The following is a 17,078-nucleotide window of genomic DNA, read 5'->3' on the forward strand; positions in this document are numbered from 1 at the left end:
AAAAACAAAAAATCCAGAAAAACGCATGTCAAAAATGTTATAAAATGATTTGCATTTTAATGAGGGAAATAAGTATTTGACCCCTCTGCAAAACATGACTTAGTACTTGGTGGCAAAACCCTTGTTGGCAATCACAGAGGTCAGACGTTTCTTGTAGTTGGCCACCAGGTTTGCACACATCTCAGGAGGGATTTTGTCCCACTCCTCTTTGCAGATCTTCTCCAAGTCATTATGGTTTCGAGGCTGACGTTTAGCAACTCGAACCTTCAGCTCCCTCCACAGATTTTCTATGGGATTAAGGTCTGGAGACTGGCTAGGCCACTCCAGGACCTTAATGTGCTTCTTCTTGAGCCACTCTTTGTTGCCTTGGCCGTGTGTTTTGGGTCATTGTCATGCTGGAATGCCAATCCACGACCCATTTTTAATGCCCTGGCTGAGGGAAGGAGGTTCTCACCCAAGATTTGACGGTACATGGCCCCGTCCATCGTCCCTTTGATGCGGTGAAGTTGTCCTGTCCCCTTAGCAGAAAAACACCCCCAAAGCATAATGTTTCCACCTCCATGTTTGACGGTGGAGATGGTGTTCTTGGGGTCATAGGCAGCATTCCTCCTCCTCCAAACACGGCGAGTTGAGTTGATGCCAAAGAGCTCCATTTTGGTCTCATCTGACCACAACACTTTCACCAGTTGTCCTCTGAGTCATTCAGATGTTCATTGGCAAACTTCAGACGGGCATGTATATGTATTCTTGAGCAGGGGGACCTTGCGGGCGCTGCAGGATTTCAGTCCTTCACGGTGTAGTGTGTTACCAATTGTTTTCTTTGTGACTATGGTCCCAGCTGCCTTGAGATCATTGACAAGATCCTCCCGTGTAGTTCTGGGCTGATTCCTCACCATTCTCATGATCATTGCAACTCCACGAGGTGAGATCTTGCATGGAGCCCCAGGCCGAGGGATATTGACAGTTCTTTTGTGTTTCTTCCATCTGCAAATAATCGCACCAAATGTTGTTACCTTCTCACCAAGCTGCTTGGCGATGGTCTTATAGCCCATTCCAGCCTTGTGTAGGTCTACAATCTTGTCCCTGACATCCTTGGAGAGCTCTTTGGTCTTGGCCATGGTGGAGAGTTTGGAATCTGATTGATTGATTGCTTCTGTGGACATGTGTCTTTTATACAGGTATCAAGCTGCGGTTAGGAGCACTCCCTTTAAGTGTGCTCCTAATCTCAGCTCGTTACCTGTATAAAATTCACCTGGGAGCCAGAAATCATTCTGATTGAGAGGGGGTCAAATACTTATTTCCCTCATTAAAATGCAAATCAATTTATAACATTTTTGACATGCGTTTTTCTGGATTTTTTTGTTGTTATTCTGTCTCTCAATGTTCAAATAAACCTACCATTAAAATTATAGACTGATCATTTCTTTGTCAGTGGGCAAACGTACAAAATCAGCAGGGGATCAAATACTTTTTTCCCCCACTGTAGGTGTACATTTTGTCTAGGGTGTAAAATGTCTTGCCTCTAGTTTACAATTCATGTTCTGTCTGAAATCTCCTATGTGCCTCCTTAACATTACAACATGGGATGATATGCCATAAAGCATACAGAAGAGCACGCCTCAGGCAAGGTCCATGCCTTTAACTTCTTTATTCTAGGCCTCAGGAAACTTATGGTACCAGTGTGTATTTTACCAAATCCAATTAAGCTTAATTGAACATTATGCTTTGAGAAAGTCTGCCCCTGGCCCAAAGCCTTATGATTTTATCCATATTTATCCATATAATATTTGGACGTTGAATTCCTATACTAACTATATCCTTATATTTAGAAAATGTACTCATCAGCCTTGTTGTTATTACCCATGATGGTAAAAAAACAACATCCACAGTGGATGTAGAAAGCCGCTGTAATGATAGAGCTGTGTGTTGGGAAGGTAATAGTTATTCAGGGGTTCATTCAGAGAGTGCATCTCAAATGGCACTCTAGTATTCCCTATATAGTCAACCACTTTTGGCCAAGGCTCTGGTCAAAAGTAGTGAACTATAATGGGAAGAGGATGCCATTTGGGACTGATCCAGAGTGTTTCCACCAGGGTCGCAGTTGGGCCAAACCCCACGTCACTGCTAGGCTTAATAATAGTCAGTGATCAATTGGTTCTGCCTCTCCTCCCCTGCTGAGCAGCGTACCGCAGTGCTGGGCACCAGGTGGCTGGTTAACAGCTGACATGATGCCAGGGACGTCTCATGTTTGCACACACACACAGGCATTGATACCGATGTACACCCACACAGGAGCGCACAGGCACACACACGCACGTTTACACACATGCACAGGCACAACACACACACGCAGATAACATCACTCTGCTGGAGACTGTCAACCCTGCTGTGCGAGTCAGTCATGTGTTCACTGAACTGTAGCATGACTGATGATGGCAGATGATACGAGGCACTGAACTAAATGTGCCATTTACACCCCATTTACATCCTTCTCCGTTCAGAACGTCGGCCTACATGCCATTTAAAAATGCTTTATAATTACCGGTAGATTTTGTTGCTTATTGGCATTTTCACTGATGGATCAGGAGGTTGTTGGGATAGATAACTAATGCAGATCAGATCTGAGGGGAAGAACCACCAGAGACCCCTCTGGAGAGGAGATCAGAAGGCAGCAAATGTGAAATGACTAATGGCCATCTGTGAAACTTGAAACACTGTTCATTATTAAACTGGGAGTTGTTGGTGAGTGTCGATGTCATGGCTGAATCCACTGTGATGTAAAGACTGGTGATGTTCAGCCTTTGTTTTTGTGAGAAAAACAACTGCATTGGAGTCGGACTGCGCACAATTACTGATCACCTTCCATCCCAAATAATGACATATTATGAGATAAAGATTCAGCAATTCTACATCTCGTCTTGTCTTGCTCAAACTGATCCCCTCCAAACCTCCGTTTTTGTCTGTACCCACAGGAAGCTGGCTAAGTCCACCCTAGTGCTGGTGCTGGTGTTTGGGGTCCACTACATTGTGTTTGTGGGGATGCCTCACACCTTCCAAGGCCTCAGCTGGGAGGTCAGGATGTACTTCGAGCTCTTCTTCAACTCCTTCCAGGTAACTATCTTTTGAAAATTAGTCATTTGTTATATTTGTTACTTGCCATGTATGATATGAGGTAAAACATGTATTTGCTACACAACCCTCAGGGTTATCAAGCTTGCATACTTTTACTTTGTTTTTTGTGTTTTACACTTATATTGTTGAAGACATTTTTTTCAACTTCAGTGAGACTTCAATAACTTCAGGGAGAACTTTACTCTCCAACACTCCTTGAACTTTATCCTGTAAACATAATTTGTCACCTGAGGGAAGTGAGGCTGTTTGTGGCCAAGTCACACCAACATTCATCACAAATAATCAGGCAATGAAATTATGATTTAGCTTCTTCAACCCTACTTTTATCTATCACCACAGGTCGGTGACACTTAATCGATTCAAAACTCTGCCAGAAGCATTGGGAGAGGATCAATACAACTGATTGCTACTGTACTTTCTATATTATCAGCTTTGTCCTTGGCTCGCCCTGGCCCTCACTGTCTAGACCTGTATGAGAAAGTATACAGTACCTGGGGGAAAACGAGGAGAATGTGTTTCTACTAGAGATACTCCTACTGAGGTGATAGTGAAAGATTACTCTTACTCTATTCTAGTCCTACATTCCTCTCCCTGAAGAAAGCCCAATCTACTAGGACTGATAGGATAGAGGCTGCTTTAGTGCACTCTAGTAGCAACACTTACAGTAACCCTGGCCCACAGGTAATGCTAATAATGGCCTCTGAATCATATGATATGTCCTGTGTGGCTCGGTTGGGTAGAACATGGCGCTTGCAACGCTAGGGTTATGGGCTCTATTCCCAAAGGGGACAAATACAAAAGTATGAACAATTATACACTCACTGTTAGTCACTCTGGATGAGAATGGCTAAAATGTGGTGTCAATAACATATGGGTCCCACCCTCTTTTGGCACATATAATTACATTCTGTACTAAATAATTCCTTTTGAATAGCATCCACTGTGAATGGAAGATGGTGTTTACTGTGTTCTGTAGGTCTAGCTCATAATAGTTACTATAATTACTAATGTGGCAGAATAAGCCACTATATCCTGAAAGTTTAATAGCCAAATCGCTAAATTAAATGAGGGAAAAATATTACACATTTTCTTTGTTTCTTGAAGACAGTTTGAATTCTACAATAGAACCGGTCCTCAAGGTTGAATGTACATGTAGCTACGAAAGCTGATATAACAGTATCCAATTAAATGAAGTAGGATCCAATTTTTAACCTCTATGGGCTAGGCGGGACGAATTCGTCCCACCTACGTAACAGCCACTTGAAGCCTGTGGCGCGATTTTCAAAACCTTAAAAATCCTATTACTTCAATTTCTCAAACATATGACTATTTTACAGCTATTTAAAGACAAGACTCTCGTTAATCTAACCACACTGTCCGATTTCAAAAAGGCTTTACAACGAAAGCAAAACATTAGATTATGTCAGCAGAGTACCAAGCCAGAAATAATCAGACACCCATTTTTCAAGCTAGCATATAATGTCACAAAAACCCAGAAGACAGCTAAATGCAGCACTCACCTTTGATGATCTTCATCAGATGACAACCCTAGGACATTATGTTATACAATACATGCATGTTTTGTTCAATCAAGTTCATATTTATATCAAAAACCAGCTTTTTACATTAGCATGTGACGTTCAGAACTAGCATACTTCCGGGGAATTCGCTAACATTTTACTAAATTACTCACGATAAACGTTCACAAAAAGCATAACAATTATTTTAAGAATTATAGATACAGAACTCCTCTATGCACTCGATATGTCCGATTTTAAAATAGCTTTTTGGTGAAAGCACATTTTGCAATATTCTAAGTACATAGCCCAGGCATCACGGGCTAGCTATTTAGACACCCGGCAAGTTTAGCACTCACCAATATCAGCTTTACTATTATAAAAGTTTGATTACCTTTTGTTGTCTTCGTCAGAATGCACTCCCAGGACTGCTACTTCAATAACAAATGTTGGTTTGGTCCAAAATAATCCATCGTTATATCCGAATAGCGGCGCTTTGTTCGTGTGTCCCAGACACTATCTGAAATGGTAAATCAGGGTCGCACGCATGGCGCAATTCGTGACAAAAAAAATCTAAATATTCCATTACCGTACTTCGAAGCATGTCAACCGCTGTTTAAAATCCATTTTTATGCCATTTTTCTCGTAGAAAAGCGATAATATTCCGACCGGGAATGTCCATTTAGCTAAACTGAGGAAAGTAAACAAAGCTTTCGGTCGACGCGGGCACGAGCCTGAGTCTCACAGTACTGTAACCAGCCACTACCCAAACGCGTTACTTTTTTTCAGCCAGAGCCTGCAAAGCCACGATTCAGCTTTTTGCCGCCTTCTGAGACCCTATGGCAGCCGTAGGAAGTGTCACGGGACAGCTAAGATCCTCACTCTTCAATAAACAGAGACAAGAAGAACGACACCTTGTCAGACAGGCCACTTCCTGCCTGAAACCTTGTCAGGTTTTTGCCTGCCAAATGAGTTCTGTTATACTCACAGACACCATTCAAACAGTTTTAGAAACTTTAGGGTGTTTTCTATCCATGTGTAATAAGTATATGCATATTCTAGTTACTGGGTAGGAGTGGTAACCAGATTAAATCGGGTACGTTTTTTATCCAGCCGTGTCAATACTGCCCCCTATCCTAAACAGGTTAAAGAAAGCATCCCATGAAAATAAGTTGGAACAGGAGTTTGACCTGAACCAGTGAAAGCTACTTTACTGTGTAGCATTCGCTACGTATCATTCGCTCCGTTGGGGCGAATGATAGGGTCTACTACAGTTGAGAGCCTGAACCTCAGGCGGGGAGATTCCCTTCCCTCCTGCTACTTTATCTTCATCTGCCTGTCTAGCCGAGTCTAGCTGAGGCCAATAAAGACAAGGAAGGTCCTTCTCCGGACCAAGTGCTAGTGACAGATCAGCTTCACTCTGTCTGTCATATGGCATATGAATAGGCATATGAATCATATCAAAACATCTCATGCATTCTTATGGCATTTCAGAAGTCTGTGTTATGTTGAATAGAGAGAGAATAAAGGGGAGAAGGGCACTTTTTTCCCCTGGAATACAGTGCCTTTCGAATGTATTCACACCCCATGACTTTTCCACATTTTGTTGTGTTACAAAGTGGGATTAAAATGGATTTAATTGTCATTTTTTGGCAACAATCTACACAAAATACTCCAATGTGAAAATCGATGAATGAAACACTAATATAGTTTGATTAGATAAGTATTCAACCGCCTGCGTTAAAACATGGTAAAATCACCTTTGGCAGTGATTACAACTCTTAATCTTTCTGGGTAAGTCTCTAAGAACTTTGTAAACCTGGATTGTACAATATTTGCCCATTTGTTCTTTTTAAATTCTTCAAGTTCTGTCAAGTTACTTGTTGATCATTGCTAGACAGCCATTTTCTGGTCTTGCCATAGATTTTCAAGACGATTTAAGTCAAAGCTGTAACTAGGTCACTCAGGAACATTCAATGCCGTCTTGGTAAGTAACTCAAGTGTATATTAAGACTGGCGGTTTAGGTTATTGTCCTGCTGAAAGGAGGATTTGTCTCCCAATGACTGTTGGAAAGCAGACTGAACCAGGTTTTCCTCTAGGACTTTGCCTATGCTTAGCTCCTTTTCTTTTTATCCCAAAAAACTCTAGTCCCAATGACAAGCATACCTATAACATGATGCAGCCACCACCATGCTTGAAAGTATGAAGAGTGGTACTCAGTTACAGTGCCTTCAGAAAGTATTCAGACCCCTTGACCTTTTTGACATTTTGTTACGTTACAGTCATATCGTAAAATGTATTAAATCAGTTTTTCTCCTCATCAATCTATACACAATACCACATAATGACAAAGCAAAATCAGGTTTTTAGAAATTAAAACCAAAAATATCACATTTACATAAGTATTCAGACCCTTTTCTCAGTACTTTGTTGAAGCACCTTTGGCAGCAATCAGAGCATCACGTCTTCTTGGGTATGATGCTATAATCTTGGCACATTTTTATTTGGGTAGTTTCTCCCATTCTTCTCTGCAGATCCTCTCAAGCTCTGTCAGGTTGGATGGGGAGCATCGTTGCACAGCTATTTTCAAGTCAAGATGTTCGATCGGGTTCAAGTCCAGGCTTTGGCTGGACCACTCAAGGGCATTCAGAGACTTGTTTCCGAAGCCACTTCTCCGTTGTCTTGGCTGTGTGCTTAGGGTAATGTCCTGTTGGAAGGTGAACCTTCGCCCCAGTCTGAGGTCCTGAGTGCTCTTGAGCAGGTTTTCATCTAGGTTCTCTCTCTACTTTGCTCCGTTCAGCTTTCTCTCGATCCTGACTAGTCTCCCAGTTCCTTTCGCTGAAAAAGCGGGCCATACAATCTTGTTTCTCATTGTCAGAGAGTCTTTAGGTGTCTTTTGTCTAACTCCAAGCGGGCTTTCATGTGCCTTTTTCATGTGCTCTGTTACTTGTTGATCATTGCTAGACAGCCATTCTCAAGTCTTGCCATAGATTTAAGACAATTTAAGTCAAACCTGTAACTAGGCCACTCAGGAACATTCAATGCCTTCTTGGTAAATTCACTCGAATCAGCTTTACTCTGTCAGACATGAGAGCCTTCTGTTTTCAGTCAGTTTATCACAGCTGTGCCAGACAGTGTAATAGTGTGTAGGACCCCTCAGTAGTGGCTCACCACCAAGCGTTTTCATCTCATTCTACTAATAAAATATTTCAGCTTCAAAACATACTTTTATGCTTTTGAATTGAATGATTTAAGTGGCTCATTATAGAGACACCAAACTGTTGTTTTAACGAGCAATGCTACGTCTGACAGCTTGGTAGCTGCATTATTAGAAATCTCTGGTTAATCCTCTTAAGCTGCTCATTGCATCTTAGCCTCTTTGTTATATCTTTAATTGTAGTTCTTCAGGCAAAAGGAACAACACTTTATTTTACTACAAAGCGTGGCTTTCCTCGCACAATGCAGAACGGTCTTATTTCTCTGGTTGTCTTTCTATGGAATTGCCCAGAGGATAAAAGCTTTCCTCCCATTGTTTTTTTGTTTCCACGTTTGTTTGTGATGTGTTTTGTAATATCTTTCCCTTCACTTGTCTCCAGTTAGCAAAGGGCATTAGTTTTCTTCCGGTTTCTACATGCATCATAGCTGCATTACCCTGAGGCATTATTCTTCATACAGCACAATATGAAGTGTGGAAACCTTTGTACGTTAAAAGATTAGTCATTTAGCAGACACCCTCATCCAGAGTGACTTACATGAGAAATTAGGGTTACGTGCCTTGCTCAAAGGCACAATGACAGATTTCTCACCTAGTCGGCTCGGGATTTGAACCAGGGACTGACCCAACACTCTTAACCGCTAAGCTACCTGCCGCCCATTTAATATTGTACGTTTGAGAATGATCCTGTGGTTTATGTACCCAGCCAGGCGATACAATTTGTAGAGAATAATTTATTTTATTTTACTTCACCTTTATTTAACCAGGTAGGCTAGTTTTTATTTTTATGTCACCTTTATTTAACCAATTAAGCTAGTTGAGAACTAGTTCTCATTTACAACTGTGACCTGGCCAAGATAAAGCAAAGCAGTGCGACACAAACAACAACACAGAGTTACACATGGAATAAACAAGCGTACATTCAATAACACAATAGAAAAAAGAAAGTCTATATACAGTGTGTGCAAATGGAGTGAGGAGGTAGGCAATAAATAGGCCATGGTAGCGAAGTAATTACAATTTAGCAGATTTACACTGGAGTGATAAATAAGCAGATGATGATATGCAAGTAGAGATACTGGTGTGCAAAAGAGCAGAAAGTAAATAAAAACAGTATGGGATGAGGTAGGTAGATTGGGTGGGTTATTTACAGATGGACTATGTACAGCTGCAGTGATCGGTTAGCTGCTCAGATAGCTGATGTTTAAAGTTAGTGAGGGAAATATAAGAACAAGTTCTCATTTGCAACTGCGACCTGCGACCTGCGACCTGGCCAAGATAAAGCAAAGCAGTTCGACACATACAGTGAGGGAAAAAAGTATTTGATCCCCTGCTGATTTTGTACGTTTGCCCACTGACAAAGAAATTATCACACTCTTAAAGGGAGTGCTCCTAATCTCAGCTTGTTACCTGTAAAAAAGACACATGTCCACAGAAGCAATCAATCAATCAGATTCCAAACTCTCCACCATGGCCAAGACAAAAGAGCTCTCCAAGGATGTCAGGGACAAGATTGTAGACCTACACAAGGCTGGAATAGGCTACAAGACCATCGCCAAGCAGCTTGGTGAGAAGGTGACAACAGTTGGTGTGATTATTCGCAAATGGAAGAAACACAAAAGAACTGTCAATCTCCCTCGGCCTGGGGCTCCATGCAAGATCTCACCTCGTGGAGTTGCAATGATCATGAGAATGGTGAGGAATCAGCCCAGAACTACACGGGAGGATCTTGTCAATGATCTCAAGGCAGCTGGGACCATAATCACCAAGAAAACAATTGGTAACACACTACGCCCTGAAGGACTGAAATCCTGCAGCGCCCGCAAGGTCCCCCTGCTCAAGAAAGCACATATACATGCCCGTCTGAAGTTTCCCAATGAACATCTGAATGATTCAGAGGACAACTGGGTAAAAGTGTTGTGGTCATTGAAAATGGGTCGTGGATGGGTATTCCAGCATGACAATGACCCAAAACACACGGCCAAGGCAACAAAGGAGTGGCTCAAGAAGAAGCATATTAAGGTCCTGGAGTGGCCTAGCCAGTCTTCAGACCTTAATCCCATAGAAAATCTGTGGAGGGAGCTGAAGGTTCGAGATGCCAAACGTCAGCCTCGAAACCTTAATGACTTGGAGAAGATCTGCAAAGAGGAGTGGGACAAAATCCCTCCTTGGTGGCCAACTACAAGAAACGTCTGACCTCTGTGATTGCCAACAAGGGTTTTGCCACCAAGTACTAAGTCATGTTTTGCAGAGGGGTCAAATACTTATTTCCCTCATTAAAATGCAAATCAATTTATAACATTTTTGACATGCGTTTTTCTGGATTTGTTTGTTTTTGTTATTCTGTCTCACTGTTCAAATAAACCTACTATTAAAATTATAGACTGATCATTTCTTTGTTAGTGGGCAAACGTACAAAATCAGGAGGGGATAAAATACTTTTTTCCCTCACTGTACAACAACACAGAGTTACACATGGAATAAACAAACATACAATCAATAATACAGTAGAAAAATATATATACAGCATGTGCAAATGAGGTAGGATAAGAGAGGTAAGGCAATAAATAGGCCATGGTGGCGAAGTAATTACAATATAGCAATTAAACACTGGAATGGTAGGATGTGCAGAAGATATATGTGCAAGTAGAGATACTGGGGTGCAAAGGAGCAAGATAAATAAATAAATACAGTATGGGGATGAGGTAGATTGGATGGGCTAATTTACAGATGAGCTATGTACAGGGATCTGTGAGCTGCTCTGACAGCTGGTGCTTAAAGCTGGTGAGGGAGGTAAGAGTCTCCAGCTTTAGTGATTTTTGCAGTTCGTTCCAGTCATTGGCAGCAGAGAACTAACAGTGTGACAATATTTTAGTTTTACTCATCATTCCGTTTCTTTATTTATCAGCTCAATGTGTTGATGAGATAAAGGAGTGTAAATTACACCATGTGTTCTTTGCAAGTTTAGTGTTCTCTCCTTACTAGGCATGCCTGCCTCGGCTCTGTCTACAGCAAAGCCAACCACTGCAATAGATCTGCAACCTTAACAGAGAGCAAAAGGGTGCTGCTGCTTCCACAAAGAAAGCAAGAGTGGAGAAAAGGGGGAGATTTGAAAGAGATGGACAGATATAATAGGCTGTGAGATATAGCAGAAGGGATGCCGATCAATGCAAGACCTTTTCTTATGATTGATTCTTATAAAAATAATGATTTGAGAAAAGAAGGTTGAAATAAACATATGAATCATATCAAAACATCTCATGCATTCTTATGGCATTTCAGAAGTCTGTGTTATGTTGAATAGAGAGAGAATAAAGGGGAGAAGGGCACTTTTCCCCCCTGGAATACAGTGCCTTTCGAATGTATTCTCTCCCCATGACTTTACCACATTTTGTTGTGTTACAAAGTGGGATTAAAATGGATTAAATTGTCATTTTTTGGCAACAATCTACACAAAATACTCTAATGTGAAAATCGATTAATGAAAAATAAAACACTAATATAGTTTGATTAGATAAGTATTCATGCGCCTGAGTTAAAACATGTTAAAATCACCTTTGCAGTGATTACAGCTCTTAAATATTGTACAATCCTTGATTGTAAAATATTTGCCCATTTGTTCTTTTTAAAATTATTCAAGCTCTGTCAAGTTACTTGTTCATCATTGCTAGACAGCCATTTTCTGGTCTTGCCATAGATTTTCAAGCCGATTTTAAGTCAAAACTGTGACAAGCATACCCATAACATGATGCAGCCACCACCATGCTTGAAAGTATGAACCGTGGTACTCAGTTACAGTGCCTTCGGAAAGTATTCAGACCCCTTGACTTCTTCAACATTTTGTTACGTTACAGTCATATCGTAAAATGTATTAAATATTTTTTTACCTTCAATCTACACACAATACCCCATAATGGCAAAGCAAAAAGGTTTTTAGAAATGTGTGTTAATTTATCAAAAATAAAACCTGAAATGTCACATTTACATAAGTATTCAGACCCTTTGCTCAGTACTTTGTTGAAGCACCTTTGGCAGCAATTACAGCCTCGAGTCTTCTTGGGTATGACGCTACAAGCTTGGCATTCCTCTATTTGGGGAGTTTCTCCCATTCTTCTCTGCAGATCCTCTCACTCTGTCAGGTTGGATGGGGAGCATCGCTGCACATCTATTTTCAAGTCTCTCCAGACATGTTTGATCGGGTTCAAGTCCAGGCTCTGGCTGGACCACTCAAGGACATTCACAGACTTGTCCCGAAGCCACTCCTGCGCGTTCTTGGCTGTGTGCTTAGGGCCGTTGTCCTGTTGGATTGTGACCCTTCACCCCAGTCTGAGGTCCTGAGCAGGTTTTCATCTAGGATCTATCTGTACTTTGCTCCGTTCATCTTTCCCTCGATCCTGACTAGGCTCCCAGTTCCTGCCGCTGAAAAACATCCCTACAGAATGATGCTGCCACCACCATGCTTCACCGTAGGGATGGTGACAGGTTTCCTCCAGACATGACGAGTTCAATCTTGGTTTCATCAGACCAGAAAATCTTGTTTCTCATTGTCGGAGAGTCTTTAGGTGCCTTTTGGTGGACTGTCAAGTGCCTTTTACTGAGGCTTGGCTTCCGTCTGGCCACTCTCCCATAAAAGCCTGATTGGTGGAGTGCTGCAGAGATGGCTGTCTGTCTGGAAGGTTCTCCCATCGCCACAGAGGAACTCTAGAGCTCTGTCAGAGTGACCATTGGGTTCTTGGTCACCTCTCTGACCAAGGCCCTTCTCAGTTTGACCGGGTGGCTAACTCTAGGAAAAGTCTCGGTAGTCCCAAACTGATTCCATTTAAGAATGATGGGGGCCACTGTGTTCTTGGGGACCGTCAATGCTTCAGAAACGTTTTGGTACCCTTCCCCAGGTCTGTGCCTCGACAAAATCCTGTCTCAGAACTCTACGGACAATTCCTTCGACCTCAAGGCTTGTTTTTCTTCTCTGATATGAACTGTTAATTTTGAAACCTTGTATAGACCGGTGTGTGTGCCTTTCCAAATCATGTCCAATCATTTGAACTTACCATTTATCACAGGTGGACTCCAATCAATCAACATCTCAAGGATGATCAGTGGAAACAGGTTGCACCTGAGCTCAATTTTGAGTCTCATAGCAAAGGGTCAGAACAGTTATTTAAATAAGGTGTTTCTGTTTTTGTAAATTTATAAATTTGCTAAACTTTCTGAAAAAACTGTTTTCGCTTTGTCTTTATGGAGTATTGTGTGTAGATTGCTGAGAATGTATTATTTTTGAAATCCATTTTACAATAAGGCTGTAATGTAAAAAAATTGGGGAAAAGTAAATGGGTCTGAATACTTTCCAAATGCACTGTATGTGTTGCGTTGAATTTGCCCCACACTTAATGCTTTGTATTCAGGATAAAAAGTACATTTATTTGCCATTATTTTTGCAGTATTACTTTAGTGCCTGCAAACAGGATGCATGTTTTGGAATATTTGTATGTGTCTTTGTAGTGACTGGGTGTATTGATACACCAACCAAAGTGTAATTAATAACTTCACCATGCTCAAAGGGATATTCAATGTCTGCTTTTTATATTCTACCAGTAGGTGCCCTTTGCGAGGCATTAGAAAACCTCAAACTTTGTCATTGAATCTGTGCTTGAAAGTCAGTGCTCGACTGAGGGACCTTACAGATAATTGTATGCATTGGGCAGTCATTAAAAAATCATGTTAAATACCAATTTTGCACACAGAGTTACAGTAGTCCATGCAACTCCATGCAATCTGACTAATTAAGCAATTTTCTACTCCTGGAGTTATTTAGGTTTGTAATAACAAACGGGTAGAGTACTCATTGACTCAAGACATTCTAGCTTTTCATTTTTTATTAATAATTTGTAAAAATGTCTTATAGCATAATTCCACTTTGACATTCTGGGTTATTGTGACAAAATCTACATCTTCCTCTTTCCTGCAGTCGATGACCAAAAGCGCCGTCTTTGGCCTCATGGGTGGAATGTTATTCATATTTTTCATAATTTCATAATTAATAAAGATAATTTTTTTAAATCAGACAAACGGTTTGGTTATATTTCAGTCTTCTGTGATGTATATAAAGTGTCATATATTGGGATGCAAACTCAAAATGATATCTTACTTTATATCTTACTTTTGTTATTAAGCCCATAAATATGTGTGAGGTATATACTTTTGTTTCAAAGTAGATTTGTTTAAGACTACCAAGAATCACTCTGTGTGACCCTGATTTAGCCCACTGCAGTAAAAAGGTGAATCCATTTAAAATGCAGGCACTGTACATGTCACCAGATTGACAAAGGTTTTGCGATGTACAGCAAATGCTCTTATCCAGAGCAATTAGGGTTACTGTAAGTGCCTTGTTCAAGGGCACATCAACAGATTTTTTTCACCTATTCTGCTCGGATTCAAACCAGTGACTTTTCGGTTACTGGCCCAACGATCTTAACTGCTAGGTTACCTGCAGCCCCAATGCTATACACTTTCCATTGATTTACAATATGAACATTGAATTGCAAAACCCCTGCAACCCAGAAATAAACTGATCTTCTTTATGACGTTGGTTCTCCCCTCACACTCTTCTGTCTCTTCCAGGGGTTCTTTGTATCCATCATCTACTGCTACTGCAATGGAGAGGTGAGTGCGGAGGATTTTACAGTCTGTATAAGTTGTGTAACTTCAACACAAGACATCTCTAGGTTGAGAACATCCCTAGAGCGGCTCCTTAGATCTCTGTTCTTTCGACATATGAGAAACAAGGGCTAAGATTCCCCCAAACCCTTTTTCTCTCTATTTCTTCCCATCTTCCTCCCCCAACCACTCCACCTACACCCTCTTTCTCACCCTCTCCTCATCTCCCCCAAAGGTCCAGACAGAGATCAAAAAGACGTGGACTCGTTGGAACCTGGCGTTTGACTGGAAGGGTCCGGTGGTGTGTGGTAGGTACCGCTACGGCTCGGTGCTCACAGTGCTCAACAACAGCACCATCAGCCAGTCCCAGCTGGCCGGGATTGGCCCTGCCACCCGATCCACCACCCTCTTCTCCAGCCGGGTCTACCGGAGCAACGGACCCCCTACACTCAGCACCCATGCCACCCTGCCTGGCTATGTCATTAGTAACTCAGACCCAGACAGCCTCCACCCCTCCATACCTGAGGAACCAGAGGAGGACAGTGCCAAGCAGGTGGATGACATCTCTCTGAAGGAGACGCTGCCTGTACTCAATAGTAGCATGACCGTAGATGATGATGAGGAGACACTGTAGACAAAGGGAGAGACTGGAGGATTTCCTGAATATGAATAATATATATCTTGGCTGGGAAAAACACCAGGCCTTTGGGATAGGGACCAAAGACTCCTGGCCCTAGACTTGGAACCGCATGTTCATTCATAGAGATACAAATGTGATAGTGCTGTGCGGGTTGACGCATAACCCGCAGTCCCCACGGTTATATCCGCAAGGCGGGCGGGTTTAGTGTCCGTAATTATTGTGTGGATGAAGGGCGGGTAGGTTGCGGGCGGGTTGAATAAAGAGAAAACAATACCTTGAAAAATCCATAAATGTATCATTCTTGTGCAATTTATATCTATAGGCTACATTGAGGGTTTTCTTTCAATATTTTAGGCTATCTGGAATTAGTGCTTAAGCCTAAACTGTAGGTGCGCCAAATAACCTACACACCAATCGCCAAAAGCTTTTGGAAACGGGCAGAGAAAGTTAACGTCGATCCACTGAGGCAAAAAGGACAATGTCAGAGTTTAATTCAATAAGAGAAAAGCTACAAAGGGGAGAGTTGAAAATAAAGAGAAGGGAGGGCCAGAAAAGTCATGTTTGGGAAAGATTTGGTGAAGTGGTAAAAGAGGATGGTAGCAGTGCCATGTGTGATGATTGTGAGGAGCTATACAAATTCAACAGTCACAAGACAGGAACTTCAAATAGGCCTATGGCATGTCAAGGGAATGGTAGCCTACTGTTCAGATGGGTTAAATGGAAACGGAAATCTGGACACTGACTGTAGGTCTATAACCTCTCACATAGCCTTAATATTAACTCCTGCGGAATTAAGCATTTTTTTGCAGTAGAATGATACAGGAGTAATATGATTTCTTTATTTCAGCATCTTGAGAGGCAGCCTGGTCTCATAGACTAGATGTAACATAGTAAATGTAAATCTGGGAAAGCACTTTTGGTATGGTTACATAAAACAGATGGTTACTTAAGGAAAAAACAAAGTAGGGTATTGGTCGGATTAGATGGGTTAGCGTATAACGCAAACGTCTACATACAGAGTAATATGAAATGCTCTGAGACCAGTTTGTGAGAGAATGCAAATATTCAGTTAGATACCATCTGTAGTAGAGGTGCTAAATGTATCGGCGTCATAAAAGCTGATAGTATTTTAACCACGTAAAAAAATGCATCCAGCCGAACTGAAATCTTATCAGAAACATGTTGGGTCGTTTTCACAGCTTTCTATTTCCTTATAATTGGTCAAACTGATGTCATTGGAAAATGTTGCACAGAAAATCTTTCCAGCTTTTTTTTTTGTAGATTGTATTTTCTCCCCGCTCTCTAAACGTCTGCTCTGCAAAAGAAGCAGAGATGACGCCGAGAACTTTACCGATGTCAACTAGATTGAAGCATTCATTTTATCGATTTATGACATTATTTTGGTGAGCAAGGGTTTATTTAGTATTCAAGGGCAACATATTAATGACAAGAGAGAAGTTGCATGTATCGAACTATAGACAAGTTGGCTTACAAATAGCCTACCAAAATGTCAGAAAATATAAGCAGAAACATATCTAAATCAGGGGGGAAAACCCCTTAACCCCCTGTCCCCAAAAAATGCTACCATCTCTGACTGTAGCCTACAGCACATTTATATATTAGCAGGTTTGGGTCGGGTGTGGGCCTCAGATTTTCATTTTATCACATATAGTTGAGTGGTTGTGGATGGGTTATTAACAATTGTGTGCCAGTGAACAAACAGCTGACTATCACATACTGTACAGGTATAGATACATACAGTAGGCCTACAGTATATAGATACATACAGTAGACCTATATGGATACATACAGTAGGCCTACAGTATATAGATACATACAGTAGACCTATATGGATACATACAGTAGGCCTACAGTATATAGATACATACAGTAGACCTATATGGATACATACAGTAGACC

General features: G+C 41.3%; 1 protein-coding gene across 1 annotated transcript in view; it reads left to right on the plus strand.

Annotated features, from left to right (window-relative positions):
* Nucleotides 1-15,369, plus strand: part of LOC106586291 (parathyroid hormone 2 receptor) — a 153,825-nt gene extending 138,456 nt beyond the window's left edge. The window contains exons 13-15 of the mRNA XM_045707894.1: nucleotides 2,973-3,111; nucleotides 14,483-14,524; nucleotides 14,754-15,369. Coding sequence (XP_045563850.1) covers nucleotides 2,973-3,111; nucleotides 14,483-14,524; nucleotides 14,754-15,152 — 580 coding nt within the window. The 3' untranslated portion in view covers nucleotides 15,153-15,369. The remainder of the gene's footprint in view (nucleotides 1-2,972; nucleotides 3,112-14,482; nucleotides 14,525-14,753) is intronic.
* The last annotated feature ends 1,709 nt before the right edge of the window (nucleotides 15,370-17,078 follow it).

Source organism: Salmo salar, chromosome ssa25 (genome assembly GCF_905237065.1).
Source record: "Salmo salar chromosome ssa25, Ssal_v3.1, whole genome shotgun sequence".
NCBI classification, from domain to species: domain Eukaryota; kingdom Metazoa; phylum Chordata; class Actinopteri; order Salmoniformes; family Salmonidae; genus Salmo; species Salmo salar.